The following is an 18,772-nucleotide window of genomic DNA, read 5'->3' on the forward strand; positions in this document are numbered from 1 at the left end:
TCCGAGTATTAAGGAATTCAAGTCAGTGTATTCCATGTGTCGGCAGCGAGCTATATGCACACCATGTGAGCTAGAGGTTTCTAGGCTAAACCAATCTAAGCGTTGAGACGTTCAAGCTATACTTGTAGTACCTGAAGATATGGTTAGATGATCACCTTGATGTCTTGTCAACTTGCGGTTGACCCGGGCTACCAATTTTAGAACTTATATCGCGTTCTCGAAATATAGATAACCTTATTAAGTGCTTGCCAACTGTACCGCGAACCAAAACACGTGAGCTCATATTTTTTAAGTACAACAAATATATATTTATATAACATATATAATATCCTAACATACAATTTAACATACACGCACTAAAATAAATTATATAAATTTTAGCCTAGTCCAATTTATACATTCATATGCACAAATTTGTATGTGTTTTTCTAAACAAATATATACTATCTGATTTTTAAAATATATTTAATAACATAATTTTATATCAATTTCTAATTAAACAAACACAAAAACTAGACATAAATAACTAACTACAAACTAATAAACATAACTTAAAGTGGCAGTTACGATAGACGGTGGGAGTGACAACATGGGGCGTGGGGAGGAAAACACCCTTTTGGGGGGGGGGGGGGGGGGGGGGGGGAGAGAGATGTGGTAGGGAGAGGGAAATGAAATTTTTTTTTTGTGGTTTTGGATGTGGGGTGGCTGCAAGAAGAAAGTATTGTCGGTGTAAGGGAGGAGCTGGGGACAGCTACTGGAGCTGGGTAGGGTCGGAGAAAGAGAGAAGGTTGAGAGAGGGAGAGCATGTTGCATAAAATGTGCAATTTTTATGTTATCGTGCAACTTATTTGTGGTGACACTTATCACTAAAAATGCTAAGCCATTGCAAATATAGCCCTAGAATCAAAACGATGTCGTCTCACTCAATTATTAAAATCCTCTATAGTATTTATGGCAACATGTGTCGCTACAAAAGGGCCAAAACGTCGCTACAATTGGGGCACCTAAAAAATGTCCATCAAAAATTACATCCAAGTTATTTAGCCAATTTTCATGATATATTCACAATATTTGCGCCGAGAGAATTACTGCAAAAATGGTCCAAGGTCGTGGTAGATACTTAAATTGTTCTTGTGAATGAACATTATTAACACAAATTTTTTTCTCCACTCTCTCACATCAATTGCGATGGCACTGACAGTGCAAATAGTGAAACTAGCACCACAATAGTCAAATTTTTCCCACCAATTAGTTGATGACTTCAACTATGGCAAAATGAGTTTGTCGCTACAAATAAGAGCACTCACAATGGATATTCTACTCCATCTTTTAAAATACCTCCCAAAACACACATTTTTCTATTTTACATCTAAGTTTTACATTATACTATACATCAGCTTCTCTATATATTTCTCTACATCATTTAAATATTATATCTTTAAACATAATTTATTAATTAAAGTAAAATAAAATAATTTAAAAAGAAAAAAGAAATAATAAATAATAAATATATATACTAAATGGGAGAGAGAAAGCTTATAAAGAAAAATAATAATATTAAAATATTATATAAATGATATGTAAATGTAGATATGGATTAATTGGAGTTTGTGCATAGCTATTATAAATATATATATAAAGGAGCTGATGGTAGATGTTTTTGTGAGTTTTAGCTAAATATTATAGAGAAAGTGTATTACAAAATACATCACCAAAACATATTTTTTATAATTTACCTCAAACTTTTACATTATATCATACATCAACTTCTCTATTTTTTCTCTACATCATTTAAATATTATATTTTTAAAAAATATTTTATTCATTTTAAGAAATAAAATAATTAAATATAATAGTATCACACTCATATATATACAAAAGTTTATAAAAAAAATAATAAAATATTTATAGCTTGATTAATAGTGTTTCACTATATATAGAGAAATATTATTCATTTAGGTAAAAAAAATATAAGTTTACATCACCCATTGGAAGACTATTTAATAATTTTTTTCTATATTATAAAGAATTAGACATTTTACTTCCTCCATTAGGAGTGCTCTAATACCCCCTATTGCAAGAACACTTAACTTTTTGTTTGTAGTAACTTACATCTTAAAATGTTATATTGTGTAGTGAAACATAATTACAAATAATTTGTTAAATATAACATTTATTATTATTATTATTATTTGTCAATTATTTTGACAAATATTATTTGCAAACTTTAACTATGATATAGCATTGGAGATGCTCTAGTATAATCCACTGTAGAAAGAAAAAAAATGAAGATTGTATATATGCACATAAAAATAAAAATGTACATCTAAACAGTATTTGATTTAAGAGGACAAGACTCCTACTCATTCGATCTTTTGTAAAGAGAAACAAAATTAATACAAAAACCAAAAGAAATGATATACATTCTCTCTGCTCCAAAAGTTAGCCGTTGATAACTATATTCCCTCCAAATTTAAACTTGTTTTATTTTGTATCAAATCCCACACATACTTTTCTTTGTTACGACGAAAACAGTGAGATTAGCATATAGTAGACTACAAAAGCACCTCCAAAAAACAAGATTCCTCCATGACACAAAGCAAGCAACGTCTCTTCCTTCCTTCCTTCCTTCCTTCCTTCTATTATATAAACAAATATTCTCACAATTCTGAGATAACCCTTTTGAATTTGAAGCCCTTTAGCCATGTCTGATAACCATTTGACCCAACAAACTGACGCCACCGCCCCCGGAAACAATGGCGTCGGTACCAGAACCTTCCAGCCTCACTGGTGCTACCAGTGCAATCGGACGGTCAGGATTGCCCCTTCATCGAACCCCCCCGAGGTCGTTTGCCCCCGATGTTTTGGTCAATTCGTTCGCGAAATCGACGTCGGAATTAGGCCTCGACTTTTCATCGATTACACCGACTACGATCCCTCGCCCGAAGCTCGTCTTCTCGAAGCTCTTACTCTCATGCTGGACCCCCCGATTGACCGGCGCTTCAATTCTGGTCTCTACGACCAAGACGAGGCCCAATATGGTGGCTTGGTTCCGTGGTTACGCCACCGTCACCGCCATAGTCAAGAAGGAACGGATACTTGGGACCCTACCGAGTCCACAAATCAACCGCCGCCTCCACCTAGGCCAGCGGGGAGAATGCGTCGGCGAAACCATAGCTTCGATGGGACAACGATGAGGGGGGCAACGACTGAGCATAGTTCAACCGAACCTGTATCGGAATCTAGACGCCGAAACCGTCCCCGGCCATGGATTATACTCAGACCCATCGATCCTTCAAGCCCATTCTCTCCGATTCTTCGGCCAGAAAACCCCGGAGCGCCTAGGGTCAATCTGAGGGACTACTTTTTCGGGCCTGGGATGAACGAGTTAATCGAAGAACTGACCCAGAACGACAGACAGGGGCCGGCTCCGGCACCAGAATCGGCGATTAGCTCGATTCCGACAATTAAAATCTTGGAATCACACCTGAACAAGGATACGGAATACTGCCCAGTTTGCAAGGAGGAGTTCCAGTTGGGTGGGGAAGCGAAGGAGATGCCGTGCAAACATATATACCACTCGGACTGCATTGTGCCTTGGCTAAGGCTTCACAACTCTTGCCCTGTGTGCCGCCACGAGTTGCCCGTGGAAGTGGCGAATGTTGGGCGTGGCTCTGCGACATCATCGGAAGCATCTGTGGGAAATCAGCGGAACATGAGGTGGAGCCGCTTGGCTACTTTCTGGCCATTTCGCTCTAGATATCGTCAGATTGTTCCACGGCGTGATCTCGACCATTATAATCATCATCACACTCACACTTCTAGACCATCGGGTCAGTTCTGAATCCTCCTCTTTTTTTTCTTTTTTTTTTTATAATTAAAATAGGGCGTAGTCAAATCTTTTTTACACAAAATGTCATAAGTCAAATAAAATCCCAAAATCATATAAATTATAAAATTAACACATCTAAAAAAAACAAAAGCCAAATAATTACATTATAATTATGAAGGAACATTATTAAAAAAAAAACTATGGAAAATAAGGTTAAATTTAATATTTAGATCACATATTATATATACACGGAAGATTTCTCAATTGTTACTACTCACAGACGAGTACTAACAATTATGATAATGTGGTAACATACCAACAGGTAAATATTTTTTTTCTACATTAATTTCAAATTTAGTTAATTTTTTTTGTCATAATTAATATTGTTTTCAACTAATAAGAGACACTAGTAATATTTAGAAATTGACATGCATTTGAAAAATAAAAAGTTTACAATATTATATTTTCATAATAAATACATATTTTTCATCAGGTAACACTTCCAAAAATTTGAAAAAATCAAAATGATATAAAGGCTTTACAAATCAATTTCTTTAAATAAACAAATATTATTTATCATTTTATAGTTTGATATATGTATATTTGTTTTTTTTTTCTTCATATTTTCATAAAATTAATATAATAATATATTTCATCAAAATAATTTATAAACAATTTTACTCATGAAATATTTTTTAACAGAATTAAAAAAATACATCTATTATATACTAGAATCAAGTATAATTTTTAAAATTACAAAAATACCTTTATTTTATTTTTAATAATATTTAATTTGTTATTTTAAACTAAAGTAATGATATAAAGGCTTTACAAATCAATTTATTTAAATAAACAAATATTATTTATTATTTTATAGTTTGATATATGTATATTTGTTTTTATATTATAAGCTTTAAAAATAAAATAAGTCATTAACTAAAAAATTATTAGTTTAAGATTTTTTTTTAAATAATAAAAATAATTTTGAAGTGTTTCACATTCTTGGGTATCTGAAAACCACCTGTCAGATAGGTTTCACTTGAACCTAGAATCAGGAAAAGTTAAAACCCCTGGAGTACAGATTCCCAGGTTAGAAAAACTCAAACTCAGTACCAAACATGGGAAAGTGTTCAGATTCTCATTCCCGTGTCCAGATTCTTACATACCAAACGGCCCCTAAAAGTATCCTGATTAGCATAGAATTCTCTCAAGTGAAATAATAAAATCTCCATTTATTTTGTTATTAATTATAAGAACATCTTGTGTTAAAAAATTAACAATATTATCATAACAAATTTAATATTATTAGTATTAATCAAGTGAAATGTGGGATCTGAAATGTTAAATTGGCCCATATTTTGTATAATAATAATAATAATAATAATAATATGTTTCAACATTAATATTACTTCAGAAGTTTTTGATAGGATTATTTAATTTCAGATGTCTGTTGCCAATAAATTTGACTTTCAAAAGTTCTGCTTATATTATTTGTAGCTGTCCCATTGCACACCAAACACAATATTTCTCATTGAACAATGTTGGGTTCTTCTTCGCTATGTAATCAATAGTAACACTTGCTAATTTACATACTCTAGAGCTTGAGACTCAAGTGCCTCGATTAGAAACATGGCAATGGATAAACAATGTTAATAAACAAGTTTATAGTTTGATAAAAGAGTTGATAATTTGATAAATCACAACCCAAAATTTAAATTAATCAACTGATAAACCATGCTGCAAACCAATAATCTAATATCTTATGAATATAAATTGATAACATGATCATTTTACTAAATCCGAAGCAGAAGAATGAGTCACCTTCCAAAGAGTTCCATTAAAACTACCATGGCTCTTTTAAATAATGTAACAATGAATTAATGAAGATGTTGATCTTTATTGGTTTGCTATTGTTGTTTGTTTTAACAGCTAATCAATGGTGGCACTCTTGCTGTATTCTTTAATTATCATTAACATGAAGCTAGCTTGTTGCTGATTTATGGTGGAATCCATTTCACATGTTGCTTTTTTTATGATTTAAAATCTTTGTTTATAGGATTTTAACTCTGTTAAACTTACTGTGGGATCGTTGGGGGAGTGCAATGTAAATTTACAGTGAATTACTTTGGTAAGTTTCATACATCTTCATCTTCTCCTCTAGATTCATCATCTTTTATCATGTGTATATAGACCATTTTCAACGCATGATCCAGTTGTATGATTTTTACTTTCTGCAGGGACTATAGACGTTTCATAAGTATCTGTTGATGTAAAGATACAATTGTATGCGTAATAATATTAATAATAACAGTTCACACTTCTCTATCAACTACACCGCCAAAAGATGGCCTTCGCAACTATTCTGAGCATGTCATGAAGACTAACAAAGTTAATAAGCAATCGAGTGATGCAACCAATGTTGATAAGCAAAAAAAAAAAACTAAATTACCCCAAAAACTAAATAATAATGAGTTCAGTAAAATTATTATAAAGGAGGAATGTCAAAGATATTGTTGCCAGCATCAGTATCACGAAAAAAAAATGGAGTCATATTTGAAAAGCAACAAGTTCCAATCATAGAAATGATACAATCTTATCTCATTATAATAATACCCAATTTAGATTAAAGGGGCAATTAACCATAAATATTTTGTTGTTTCACTCCCTATTCCTCTGTTCTTTGAGGAGATGAAGATAGAACAGTCATACCATTCAACAATCAGTATGTACGCTTGGGATGATGGTGAACGCCAGCATGAAATCCTTCTGTATAGGCAGCATTCTTGAATGTCATCTGCAAGCCCACATGATTTCATAGTCATCAAATTAGAACATTATTTCATGATAAATTAATCAAATATTTTGTTTAGAAGAACCAATTTCACTACAGGCAAGATCTCAATCATAGGGAATACGGCAAATAAGATGAGTGTACAAAATATTTTGATAACTAACAAAAGCTGCCATGCAAAACAAGAATTTAATAGAACAATTTACAGAACCAGAGTAATTAAGCCAGACCAAAAAAAACGGAATTTTTCATTAGTTTAGAGACCCGTAGAATAATTAATAAAATTTATATCAAGAGTATACTCACGGTTGTGCTGTTCAACTCTGAAATAAGTCTGCTTTTAATATTGTTGGATACTACTGTTCCCAACTGTCCTCCGTGTTGCTTAATACTCTCCTCCGAAATCTGTATGACTAGAATTCATGAGCCCAATATATGGGTACAACTATATTAAGAATAAAAATTTAGTATGTTTGCTACCTCGGTGAGCAACAACGCAGATGCTTTATCCAATATCTCTTCGACAAATCTGTCAACATTTGTTGTAGAGCAAGCGGGCTTTACTCCTTTGACTGGTTTATTTTTGGCATTATGCGGACTGGCAGATGGCTTTGACGCCTTGTCTGCATCAAAAATAAAAAAATAAAAACAAAACATAAGCTCCATCACTTTCATACACTAGAAACTTCATGATATGATTGCGCCTGAAAGCGCAAACTTAATCACTTGGCAAGGAAAGAAGCTATGATCCATATAGCACCACCTAAATATGAGGTTTTTTTTTAGTAAATTATAATTACATTAGTATGATATAATGATTTCCCATCAGTCCAAGTAAATTTTACATTTTCATTAATAGAAAAAACACTGTGTTTCTATTCTCAATATCAAACAGGAGGAAGTTTAACTAGAAATTTCTTCATTGGATAAAATTCACTATTTTCAGCTTTGATCCCCATTCTTTAATGCTTATTATGCTTAGGTCCTATATAAAATTTAGCATTTAAATTCCTGACTTTTTAAATCCTCATCACCTCGGTATTTACTCAGAACCTCTTTCTGCCAATCATTTTCGGCAAAAAACATTTCTGGCAAAAATTGGGACCTAAGGGATTTAAAGGAGAAAAAAATATATTTCAGGATCTAAGTGTTATAAGTGCAAGAATTAAGGCTATAGTTGGCAATACTCCTAATTAGCAAGAAAAGAGTCCTAACATTCTCCTTAACAAACAAGGGAAGAAAGAAAAGGAGGGAACTGAAGAAGCTATGCCAATGCTAAAGGACATTACAAATTTTTTGCCAAAGTCCAGTTCCGACTATTGTTCTATAATGCAAGAAACCATCGAAGCAATATCGTCATCACATGCTATAACAAGCAAAGAAAAAACTACCATTGCCGACGCAAAGAAAGTTACGTATATACATAAACATGCATGTTTCTCTTGTAACGCATTGAGTTTACTAAGAACTACATTTTCACTTCAAATGTTGTAAGCTATAGAAACACCAACATATAAACTAAACTATGATAACAAAATGATGGTCCTGCAATGGGCCGTTTGGCCCACTATTTTTTTCTTCCAAAAAACGTCGTTGTGGCACCTAAATTCATGTTTTTTTTTTTTTAATTTTGCATCGTTACAGCATCATTATTCCATCATTTTTGCATCAGAATTGAATTACAAAATCAACTATTGAGAGATAAAACCATCTAAATGCATCAAATATGCATATTTTTTAACTTCTGAAATCAAGTTTTGATAGGATTACCGTAATGCATCAAAATGGCATCGTTCTAGCATCATCTTTTGCCTCTAAAATTAAGTTTTAACTAGAGCATCGTTCTTGGCCTTTAAAATAAAGTTTTAATGGGACCATCACAAGACCATCGTAGGACATCATTTTAGTAGTGTTTTTTGCCTCTAAAATCAAGTTTTGATGGGACTATCACAGGACCATCATTTTTATCCTCCAAAATCACGTTTTGATAAGACCATCGTTGTGCATTAAAATTTCTTGAAATTCTACAGATTTCAGATTTTCAAATTTAAAAAAAAAACGCAAACTAAACAAATAGACTATAGCTACCAATCCAGTAACCAAATAGCAATACAGAAGAGGAATAACAGAAAGAATGAATGAAAATGCTCAAAATGTTGTATTAATCACTAGGAATTCGAGAGCTTAGTCTCTCCCCAATGGGTTACACCCTACTACTTCCCTCCTGCTTCTTACAGCCAAAACACTCCCTCATATCCCTATCCTCACTCCCTATCCTCACTGGTACTAACATGTACCTGCCACACAGACAAACTCTAACTCATACAACTAACTCCTAACCAATTCCCCCAAAACTATCAGCTACTGCTAGCCTACCTTAAGCCCTCCTATTCCCTCTCGCATGCACATACGTAACTGGTGGTCTATCAATACCACCAGCCAAAAGTTTCATCTTTTCCTCAGGGTGGAAATCTGGAAATTGTTCTTGGATCACATGGAAATCCTCCCAAGTTGCTTCAAACTCAGGCAAGTTCTCCCATTTAATCAATGCCTAAGGTGCTTCCTTATGGGTTCCTGGCTGCACTTCCAACACCGCTTTTGGCACCAATAACCATTCCCATTCAGATGTCAACCCAGGTGGCAAAGTCGTGGCTTGCTGGTTGGGACCAAGGGTAGCTCTCAACAACGAAACATGAAAAACAGGGTGTATCGCCGCATCCGGAGGGAGTTGAAGGCGATAAGCTGTTGTTCCAATACGTTCCAGCACAGGAAAAAGGCCAAAGAATCTCGTAGACAGCTTCTCATTGAGGCGTTTGGCGACTGAACGTTGGTGGTAAGGTCTCAATTTGACATAGACCAAAACTCCCACTGCATATTGCACATCTCTATGCTTTTGGTCAACTTGAAGCTTCATCTTTTGCTGTGCCCGATGTAGATTCTGTTTTAGCAAGACTAAAATATCATCTCTGTCTTGAAGGTTCTACTCTACTGCCAAGACTTCCGTACTTGCTGGCTCAATCCAAAGTAATGGCGGGGGGTCCCTATGATACGATGTCCGAAAAGGGGTCATCCCAGCAGATGAGTGAAATGAGGTATTGTACCATTACTCCGCCCAAGGCAGCCACTTGACCCATTGAGTTGGTTTTGTTCCCACAAAGCAGCGAAGATAAGTCTCCAAACAGTGATTAACCACCTCGGTTTGTCCATTCGATTGAGGGTGGTACGTCGTGCTGTGCTTCAGAGCTGTACCTTGCAAACGAAAAAGTCCCTTCTAGAAAAGACTGAGAAAAATCTGGTCTCTATCCGATACAATCGAACGAGGTATACTGTGAAGCTTCACTACTTCCCACACAAAAATTGTCGCTACGGTGACTGCAAAAAAAGGATGACGAAGAGGTATGAAATGACCATACTTGCTCAATCGATCTACCACCAAAATAGAGTCAAACCCATTCGAAGCGGGCAGCCCCTCAATGAAATCCATAAAGATATCTTCCCAAACTTGCTCAAGAATAGGTAACGGCTACAATAATCCAGCTGGAGACTGTGCTAAATACTTATTTTGCTGACAAATGGAGCATTCAACAATGAATTTCTGTACATCTTTTCTCATACCTCGCCAGTACAAGTCAGCGACAATGTGCTGGAACGTTTTGAACACGCCTGAATGTCCTCCCATGGTGCTACTATGATACTCTTGCAACAATAACTGGATAAAAGGAGAGGACGAAGGAATCACCAAACGACCACGGAACTTAAGTCAGCCTTGTACCAACGAATACCCCCCACATTGCTGCCCCTTCGACAACTCCACCATCACCTTTCATAGTGTCGGATCAGCCGCTACATGGGCTTGCAAATTAGGTATTGACAGCACAATTGGGATGGAAACGGCAGCCAAGGAACCTTCACAATGCATCCTAGATAAAGCATTCGCTGCTCTATTCTCCAACCCCGATCTATATTGTATGTCAAAATCATACCCCAGAATTTTTGTGAGCCATTTTTTATGCTCTAAGGCCACCAGTCGCTGTTCCAATAGATATTTCAAGCTCCTTTGATCTGTCCGAACCAGAAATCCATGCCCCAAAAGATAAGGACGCCACTTTTGGATAGCCAACACTATTGCCATCAATTCCCTCTCATAAATGGACTTGGTTCGAGCTCTTGATGATAGCACCTGGCTGAAATACGCAATAGGATGCCCATTCTGCATCAAAACAGCCCCTAAACCAGCCCCTGATGCATCAGCCTCCACCACAAACGGTAGTGAAAAATCCAACAAAGCGAGCACCGGAACCGAACACATGGCTAGCTTCAAGTGAAGGAAAGCATCATTAGCCTCTTGTGTCCACCTAAAAGCATCCTTGCGGAGTTGAACGGTAAGAGGCTTTGCTAAACCCCCATACCCTTTCACAAACTTTCGATAATAGCCCATTAGTCCAAGGAATCCCCGTGACTCTTTTAAGGATCTCGGAGTAGGCCATTTCACCATGGCATCCAACTTGTTTGGATTGGCTGCCACCCCTTGGCCAGAAATGATATGCCCCAAATACTCCACTTGCACTTGCCCAAACATGCATTTCTTCTTATTCGCATAAAGACGATTTTGATGAAGGCATTTCAACACCAAAGTGAGGTGGCTGAGAGGTTCTTCCAATGATGAGCTATAGATTAGAATCTCGTCAAAAAATACCAGCACAAATTTCCTTAAGAAATCACGAAACACTTCATTCATCAAGGCTTGAAAGGTGGCTGGCGCATTAGTGAGGCTGAAGGGCATGACAAGGAACTCATAATGCCCTTCATGAGTGCGAAATGCCATCTTTTCCACATCCCGAGCAGTGACTCTAATTTGGTGGTATCCGGACTTTAAGTCCAACTTGGTAAACACCCTTGCACCATGAAGCTCATCTAATAACTCATCAATAACCGGGATTGGGAACTTGTCAGCGACTGTCTCACGATTTAGAGCCCTATAATCCACACAAAAACGCCAGCTCCCATCTTTCATTTTTACCAATAATACAGGACTAGAAAATGGGCTCGTGTTTGGCTGAATAATTCCTGCTTGTAGCATTTCAGTCACTAGGCGCTCAATCTTGTCCTTTTGGACCTGTGCATATCGGTATGGGCACACCGAAATTGGACCAGCCCCAACTCGGAGATTGATGGCATGCTCGCGCGATCTGTTTGGGGGTAAACCAGGTGGCATCACGAACACGGACTCAAACTGTTGTAGTACGGATGCAATCTCAAATGGAAGTTGTTGCTCTGGTGCCTCTACCTCCGTAGAAATTGCCCCGAATTGAACCCAAAACCCATGAGCCTCATTTCCGCTGCCAAAATCATCGCCTTGAGTGATATAGGAGACTTGCACAAGCTTGGGTCTCCTTGTAATGTCACCCACGTCCCAGCCATCTCAAATTTCATAACCATTGTTCTCCAATTCACTTGCATATTGCCAAGGGTTTCTAACCATTTAATACCTAAAATTACATCAGCCCCTCCCAGCTCCAATGGTAAGAAATCTGCCACCACCCTTAAAGCTCCCAAGTCTAACTCCACTTGAGCACATATTCCCTCAGTTCTACCCTTACCTCCTGTACCCAAAAGAATCCCATAGCATGTAGTAGGTGTGATTGGAATACCTGTTGCCGAGACCAGATCCATAGAGATAAAGTTGTGCGTTGCTCCACTATCAATCAGAACAGTAACTGGTTGCTGCCCAATATGCCCAGCAAGTTTCATAGTATGGGCAAAAGAAATCCCCACTAACGAATCAAGGGACAAAATTGCCAGGGCCTCCTCTGTAACCAGTGTGTCGCCCGAGTCTGGAGATGGTGGAGGTAACTCCTCCATTTGCACTGAATCCTCCTCATCAATCATCAATAAAACTCGCAAGGATTTCTATTCACACTCATGGCCCCAAAAGAATTTCTTATCACATTTAAAGCATACCCCACGAGCCTTCATATCTTGGTATTCTGGCTCTGTCAACTTACGAAACTGTGATTGTTTAGGTGTTGGAGTCGTGGGGGGTTTGGCAGTAGTCGATGCCTGAGAAGAAGATGTAACCGGCGGTACCAGGGATTTGGCTATGAACGGGTTGAACGACTGTCTTATGGGTGTTATTGGGCTCACAGTAGGTTTGGCAAGACTAGTTCTGATTGGCTAGCCCGTATTCAACAATTGGTGGCCCTCTTCTATTCTCTGGGCTGTGTCCATGATTTGGGCCAGGCCCACGGGCTGTAAAATGTGCAAAGCAGCCCTGATGCTCTCCTTCAACCCACGGACGAAGCTTCCCTCCAAAATATGGTCTGGTGCATCGGGTACCCGAGAATCCAAGAGTTCCCAGCGAAGGCGATAGTCCTTGACGGTGGTTGTTTGGGTGACCGACAACAGTTCTTCGGAGATCGACCCAACCAGAGCAGCTCAAAAATGGAGGATGATGAGCTTTATCAAGGTTGCCCAAGGGGTGATTGGTCGGCGTTGGTTCTCCCACTGAAACCAGGTCAAGGCATCTCCATCCAACCCAATGATGGTCGTCTCCAACATCAACGGTTCAGTCAGGCGAGTCAGAAGAAAATAGCGCTCCGCCCTATAGATCCAAGCATCTGGGTTCTCCCCGTTAAACAACGGCAACTCCATACGCGGTGGTCGATAATCGTGACCGTAACTCTGCCCAGAAAAATACAACTCGACTGGCGGCGATGGTGATGGTTGATCGCCCTTGCCGGCGACGGAGTTATTGTAGTATTGGTACTCGGCGAGATCAGCTTCGAAGCTGTAGAGTGCTCCCCGTCCCAAGCACGACGTTGACGGTCGGCGTCCATGGCTGTTGTCTCGGCATTCGGCTTCCCTGAAGATTGCATCCACCGAGCCAAATGAGCCACCACGAAGTCCATCTTCTTCTCCATCTCAGGTAACCACTGCATCTCTGTTTTCAGCGCCTCTATCTCTTTGGGAAACTGCTGCAATTCCGAACGAAACTCTAGCAGTTGGCGGTGAACCTCCGATTGAAAAGCTTCGACTCTTTCCTCCAAACCCTCCAGCTGAATGTCCTTCGGTCCCATGGTGATCCAATGCTTTATTACAACTTGATAGACTATAGCTACCAATCCAGTAACCAAATAGCAATACAGTAGAGGAATAACAGAAAGAATGAATGAAAATGCTCAAAATGTTGTATTAATCAATAGGAATTCGAGAGCCTAGCCTCTCCCCAATGGATTACACCCTACTACTTCCCTCCTGCTTCTTACAGCCAAAACACTCCCTTATATCCCTATCCTCACTGGTACTAACGTGTACTTGCCGCACAGACAAACTCAACTCATACAACCCAAAACTATCAGCTGCTACTAGCCTACCTTAAGCCCTCCTATTCCTTCTCGCGTACACATATGTAACTGGTGGTCTATCATAAACCAGATGTGTTCGAAACATATAAATTAGTGTCTTAATGGCAGTTTTGAATTGGATTTTGAATGATTAAAAAATAAAATTTGATGGGTACTTCAATGATTACGAGAGGTGGTGGTGTCTGATGGCGGGGCAGTGTTAATGGCAGTGGCAGCGTTGAGGTAGTGCTTTGCCCCTATGGAGAGGTGGTGATCTATCACCGTGGCCCGTGGTTAAGGAGAGAGTTTGAGAGAAAGTGGGGCTATTTGAATCGGAGGGGCAATTTTGTCCAAATTTTTGAAAAAGGCATAGTTATCCTATAACTATTAAAGTTGGTAATTTTTTTAATTATGGGTATTAATAATTTAATATGCATATAATGTCAAATTTCCCTTAATATATGAGTTGGTGGGTATGTTTGGCTGGGTGGTTAGAGAGTGTAGAAGAGGATTTTTCATAGGGATTTGATGAATATGAGTGGGAGGGAGGGAGAAAGAGTAGTGTGATATATATATATATATATTTATGTATGTATATATAATAAGGTGGAGAAAATGGTGGTGGTAGAGGAGGACGGCATGTGTACATATGTATATATATGTATAATACCATGAATGCATCATCATTAAGCCATTTTATACGTACATACAGTTTGATGATTATATCATTATGCATGTACACATGCATTGTTTTTCTACTGTGTTACTTTGTCTTCTTTCTCTATCTTATTATTGTAGAAAGTATAGATACATATATCACTTTAGAGAGAGAGAGTGGTGTGAAGGGAGTGGGCTCTGTGGTACTATGCAAGGTTTTAAAAGGCTAAATCAAGAACCGAGGCATTTCCCATAGCTTCGCAGGGCATAAGCCTCAACAATAAGAACAAAAAACTTCATAATGTATCATAAAACTACAAACAACACATAATTCCATAACAAAGTCATAAAACTCGTGAAATTACTAGTTATAAATCACAAAATCACAAACTATATTTATTAAAGGTTCAAACGAACTACACAAGAGAGGGACTGCCTCTTGACATAGGGCTGAGAAAGAGTGTGTGAGGTGAGGAGAGGGAGAGAGGGTGATGTAGTGTTGTGACTGAAAAGAAGAAGCAGAGGGGATGCTGCCTGCCTACTATGAGTAACTGAAGAGAATAGGAGAGGAGATGTGTCGAGAGGTAGAGGGAGAAAAGATAGATTCATTTAGGGTTTAGTTTTAGTTTTTTTCTTTTCCAGTTTTTGGGATTTTAATACGTTATTATCTTTAAGTTTAAACTAGCCCAAAAAATGTTCTAGAAAAAGAAAAAAAAAAGCCCACGTTGAGCTGAAAAAAACAACCAATGGCAGTAATTGCATGAGGCTTAAGCTTCATGCAAAGCCTCAGAGGCTTACACTTGATGGCAGACCTCTAAGGCTTAGCCTCTTAGGCGGTTTCACGCCCCCCACCTCGAGGTGTGCACCTTGAAGGACTTTAAAAACCATGGTACTATGCTCTATCTTAGTATGCATGCGTGCATGCATGAGGAGTGAGAACCAAAGGATCGACACTCTCAATCTAAAAAAATCAAAATCGAGGCGGGGGAACAAATTGTGTGCCCCACCCCGCAGTTTGCCCCGAATAGTTCGAGGCAAATTCGACCTGTTGAGCAATTTTGCCATCCTTATGAGACACTAACTACATTTTAACATACTGAATAGTAAGGTAAATGACACATCGACCAGAGTATTACCAGAATTTTTTGTGGACTTAATATCTGCAGAAGTATACTTTTCAGAAGAACCTTTACAGGAAGTTACACTTTCTGGAGGATTTGGAAGAACCACGGAATCAACGGGAACAAGGTAAGCTAGATCTGGTGGTTGATCCTTTCCAACAGAGGGGTTAGCCTATGCCATAAAAGGAAAAGGTCATATTTCATGATATATGCCACGTTTGTTAAATTTACTGAAGAAATGTTTTAATTACCTCCAAGTCCACATATGTGGGGTCTCTCCCCATTGATTTAAGAAACGTGTCAAGGCCTGAGACATTAAGAGCTGAAAACAGCACATAGATATAAAAGAAAAGTGATTATTCACAACAACTGTGAAAGAAGATTAAATATATGAAGGCATCATTTACATAAATAAAGATGACAACATTATAGAAACTGAGGCAAAAGTTTCCACAGAAATTACATCTAATAAATAACTCGAGTTTTTTCTGACTTACAGATAGACATGTCATTTGATAGTGGATGGAAGAAGCAGCGTTCTTGACTTTTAAACCCTTGATCCAACAATAAAGAGACATGTCTTCACAAGAAAATAAATAAATAGTAAGGACAGCAATCATATGAGAACTCAAAAGAGACCAAAATAAAACAACTAACGGACAGTGTAATGTATCACAGGCAGAAATTCAATGCATTGTACCACAGGTGTGACTATTGATAGTGCATTGATTCCAACTCTTTATATGGCAGGTTCAGTTAATGCTCGAGTGCAATTAAATTAAGAAACTCCATGTGGTGATAAAGTCCAGTAGAAATGAAGATTTTTTCTGATCATATGGCAAAAGTGAAAAAAAAAAAATTCACCAAATAAAGGGATATATAATGGTTCACGATGTTAAAAGATTTAGAGCAATACAAATGCAGCACCATTCATGCACTAGCATTACAAGAAATAGATACCCTTTAATCTTATAGCTAAGAAAGTAACACAGCAATGCAAACAGTAACTAAATGAATGAGTGGGAAAACAGTTACTTTAGTGGCACTTCAAGTAAGTTAAAAAAACAGAATAATACCGTGCTGATTCATTCACCAATGCAAATGGTGTAACACAACCCAAAGGTACCTGGCAAGGAAAAGACCAACCAACAATTAGTCTGCGACTTATGTTTCACTTGAGATGATTTTTCACGTTTTCCACACACATGAGATTTGTTCTTAAAAATATCATCAAGACTGATCAATCTAACTTGAGGATCATTTGTAATAGCTAATACTAATATAATATGAACCATAAAAAAATCAAGAACATGCGAGAGTATTCAAAATGACAATTTCAGGTAACAATGAACTCAAGGCATAACACCAACCTGGAGTATTTCTCCTAATGCTTCTTCAGGAGCCATTCTCAAACCTCCTTTTCCCAAACCAAGCCTTGCAGATAGGACTGTTCAGTTTCAATGCCACTGATTACTCAAGTATAACTTAAACATCATAGGAAAGACAAAAATTCATCTTCAACAGAGGTGTTTTTGACATCTTAAGCTATTCCAACAAGTACATACCTTTCAAATCCACCTTAGTATCAGACAAAGCAGAAACAATGTATAACCTACTCTTCTTATCCTACATATAAGCAACAAAAGGCATTCGGAAATCAAAATGGGCCAATAGGTAGACAAAAGAAAACACCAAAATTTGCTTCTATAATGGGGGATTAAAATACTGCTTTCAAAGATTTGAACAATGAAGAGTCTTACCTTCAGAAATAAATTCTTACTCAGTCCACCCCCTAAATTCCCGACATATTTAGCCTGATTAAAAAACCCAGATTCTTGAATCAGAACAGAAAACACATAATTGCATATAATCACATATATACTCAAATCTATAAAGCTTCATTTACCTGAGCTTCAACCGTCAAAACTACAGGATGTTCATACTTTGAATAATCAATTTGAAGCTCCTAAGTAATTCAACGATGAGAGATTAGTTTCCGGCAAATTGAGAAAACAAAACGAACACCAAAGAGAGAAAAATATATAAATATATATATAAAGGGAAAAACCAACTCAACCAAATGCAATGCATTGACATTAATATACTCTTACAATCGAAACTGAGTTCAAAAACCAAGCTTTTAATAAGTAAATAAAACATGGGTTAATTCTATCATGAGGACTTGAAAGAAGACGCAAAAGAAAGAGACAAAGAAGAATTAGCAAACCTGCAAACGAGCAAGCAACTGTTCCTTGGTAAAACCCATGGTCAGAGCAACAAAGCAAAACTAAGAAAGAGTTGGGATTTGGAGCAGGAGGCGCACAATCTCCAGATGGAAGAGTACTGTTAAAAGTTCTCTTCTCTCCTCTCTTCCCCGAACACCCAACTTTTGGGGCGACTCTTCCTCCTTACTTGGTACATGGTACTTTGGTACTTGGCACTTGGTACTTTGGTAGAGCATTTCTATATTGATTGGGCCGGGCCTATCGAAGCCAGACTACCTAAATGTCATAATCTATACCATTCTTCATTGGAATTTTTTCAAAATTAACTAATTTTCATTTAGAGGAAATTATATTTTATATGGGATTTTTAATAGAGTTTGCAAAAATATGATTTTTTTCAAGAAAAGTTAATATGTGGCTCTTTTTTAAGAATTTTCACTTTTATGAGTTTACTTTCTCATATTTTTGTATAAAAGTTTGTTTATGCTATAGTTTTACTCTTAATCAAGATTTATTAATTTTGAAGGGTATGTTTGCAATTTGATTATTTTTAGCTTATTTGATTTTTTATATTAATTTTATATAACTATTTTTATATTAAATTTTTCTTTGGTTGTTATCGACATTTTTTTTTTTATGTTAATTGTGTTTATTATTATTTTTTATTTATTATAAAAAAAATTTCCTTTATTTTAGATTGTACGTTTTTTTTTAAGTCTAAGTAAGGTGGCCAATTACTTGATTGATTTTTCACAGTTATGTAAAAAAAAATCCTAGAACTAGGTTAAATAACATGTATCAGA

The 18,772-nt window shown here is 37.1% G+C and overlaps 2 protein-coding genes across 3 annotated transcripts; one reads left to right on the forward strand and one right to left on the reverse strand.

Annotated features, from left to right (window-relative positions):
* Nucleotides 1-2,417: 2,417 nt before the first annotated feature.
* LOC133807082 (E3 ubiquitin-protein ligase RING1) lies at nt 2,418-6,200 on the forward strand. 2 transcript variants are annotated; one of them, XR_009879148.1, is made up of 3 exons: nt 2,421-3,833; nt 5,889-5,960; nt 6,070-6,200. XR_009879148.1 is itself a non-coding variant. In XM_062245225.1 (2 exons), exons 1-2 carry the CDS (start codon nt 2,705-2,707, stop codon nt 5,794-5,796), a joined length of 1,164 nt encoding a protein of 387 aa, XP_062101209.1. In that variant the 5' UTR covers nt 2,418-2,704; the 3' UTR covers nt 5,797-5,901. The 2 variants fall into 2 exon arrangements, 1 of the variants encoding a protein (XP_062101209.1); XM_062245225.1 differs by lacking the exon at nt 6,070-6,200 and having other exon boundaries at nt 2,418-3,833; nt 5,762-5,901.
* Nucleotides 6,201-6,290: 90 nt separating this feature from the next.
* LOC133807083 (uncharacterized) lies at nt 6,291-18,167 on the reverse strand. The gene is made up of 12 exons (XM_062245226.1): nt 17,972-18,167; nt 17,651-17,710; nt 17,505-17,558; nt 17,310-17,370; nt 17,115-17,191; nt 16,821-16,870; nt 16,242-16,324; nt 15,996-16,066; nt 15,760-15,916; nt 7,104-7,246; nt 6,930-7,028; nt 6,291-6,626 (listed from the first exon to the last, which is right to left on the reverse strand). Exons 1-12 carry the CDS (start codon nt 18,008-18,010, stop codon nt 6,552-6,554), a joined length of 969 nt encoding a protein of 322 aa, XP_062101210.1. The 5' UTR covers nt 18,011-18,167; the 3' UTR covers nt 6,291-6,551.
* Between the last annotated feature and the right edge of the window lie 605 nt (nt 18,168-18,772).

Source organism: Humulus lupulus, chromosome X (assembly GCF_963169125.1).
Source record: "Humulus lupulus chromosome X, drHumLupu1.1, whole genome shotgun sequence".
Taxonomy (NCBI): Eukaryota; Viridiplantae; Streptophyta; class Magnoliopsida; order Rosales; family Cannabaceae; genus Humulus; species Humulus lupulus.

Coding starts and splice junctions, on each gene's coding strand:
- LOC133807083 (XM_062245226.1), bottom strand. CDS start 18,010: ATGGGTTTTACCAAGGAACAGTTGCTTGCTCGTTTGCAG. Junction 17,559..17,650: donor TTTTGACGGTTGAAGCTCAG/GTAAATGAAGCT, acceptor TTTTTTAATCAG/GCTAAATATGTCGGGAATTT. Junction 7,247..15,759: donor TAAGTCCACAAAAAATTCTG/GTAATACTCTGG, acceptor TTTTTGATGCAG/ACAAGGCGTCAAAGCCATCT.
- LOC133807082 (XM_062245225.1), top strand. CDS start 2,705: ATGTCTGATAACCATTTGACCCAACAAACTGACGCCACCGCCCCCGGA. Junction 3,834..5,761: donor TCACACTTCTAGACCATCGG/GTCAGTTCTGAA, acceptor TTGTTTTAACAG/CTAATCAATGGTGGCACTCT.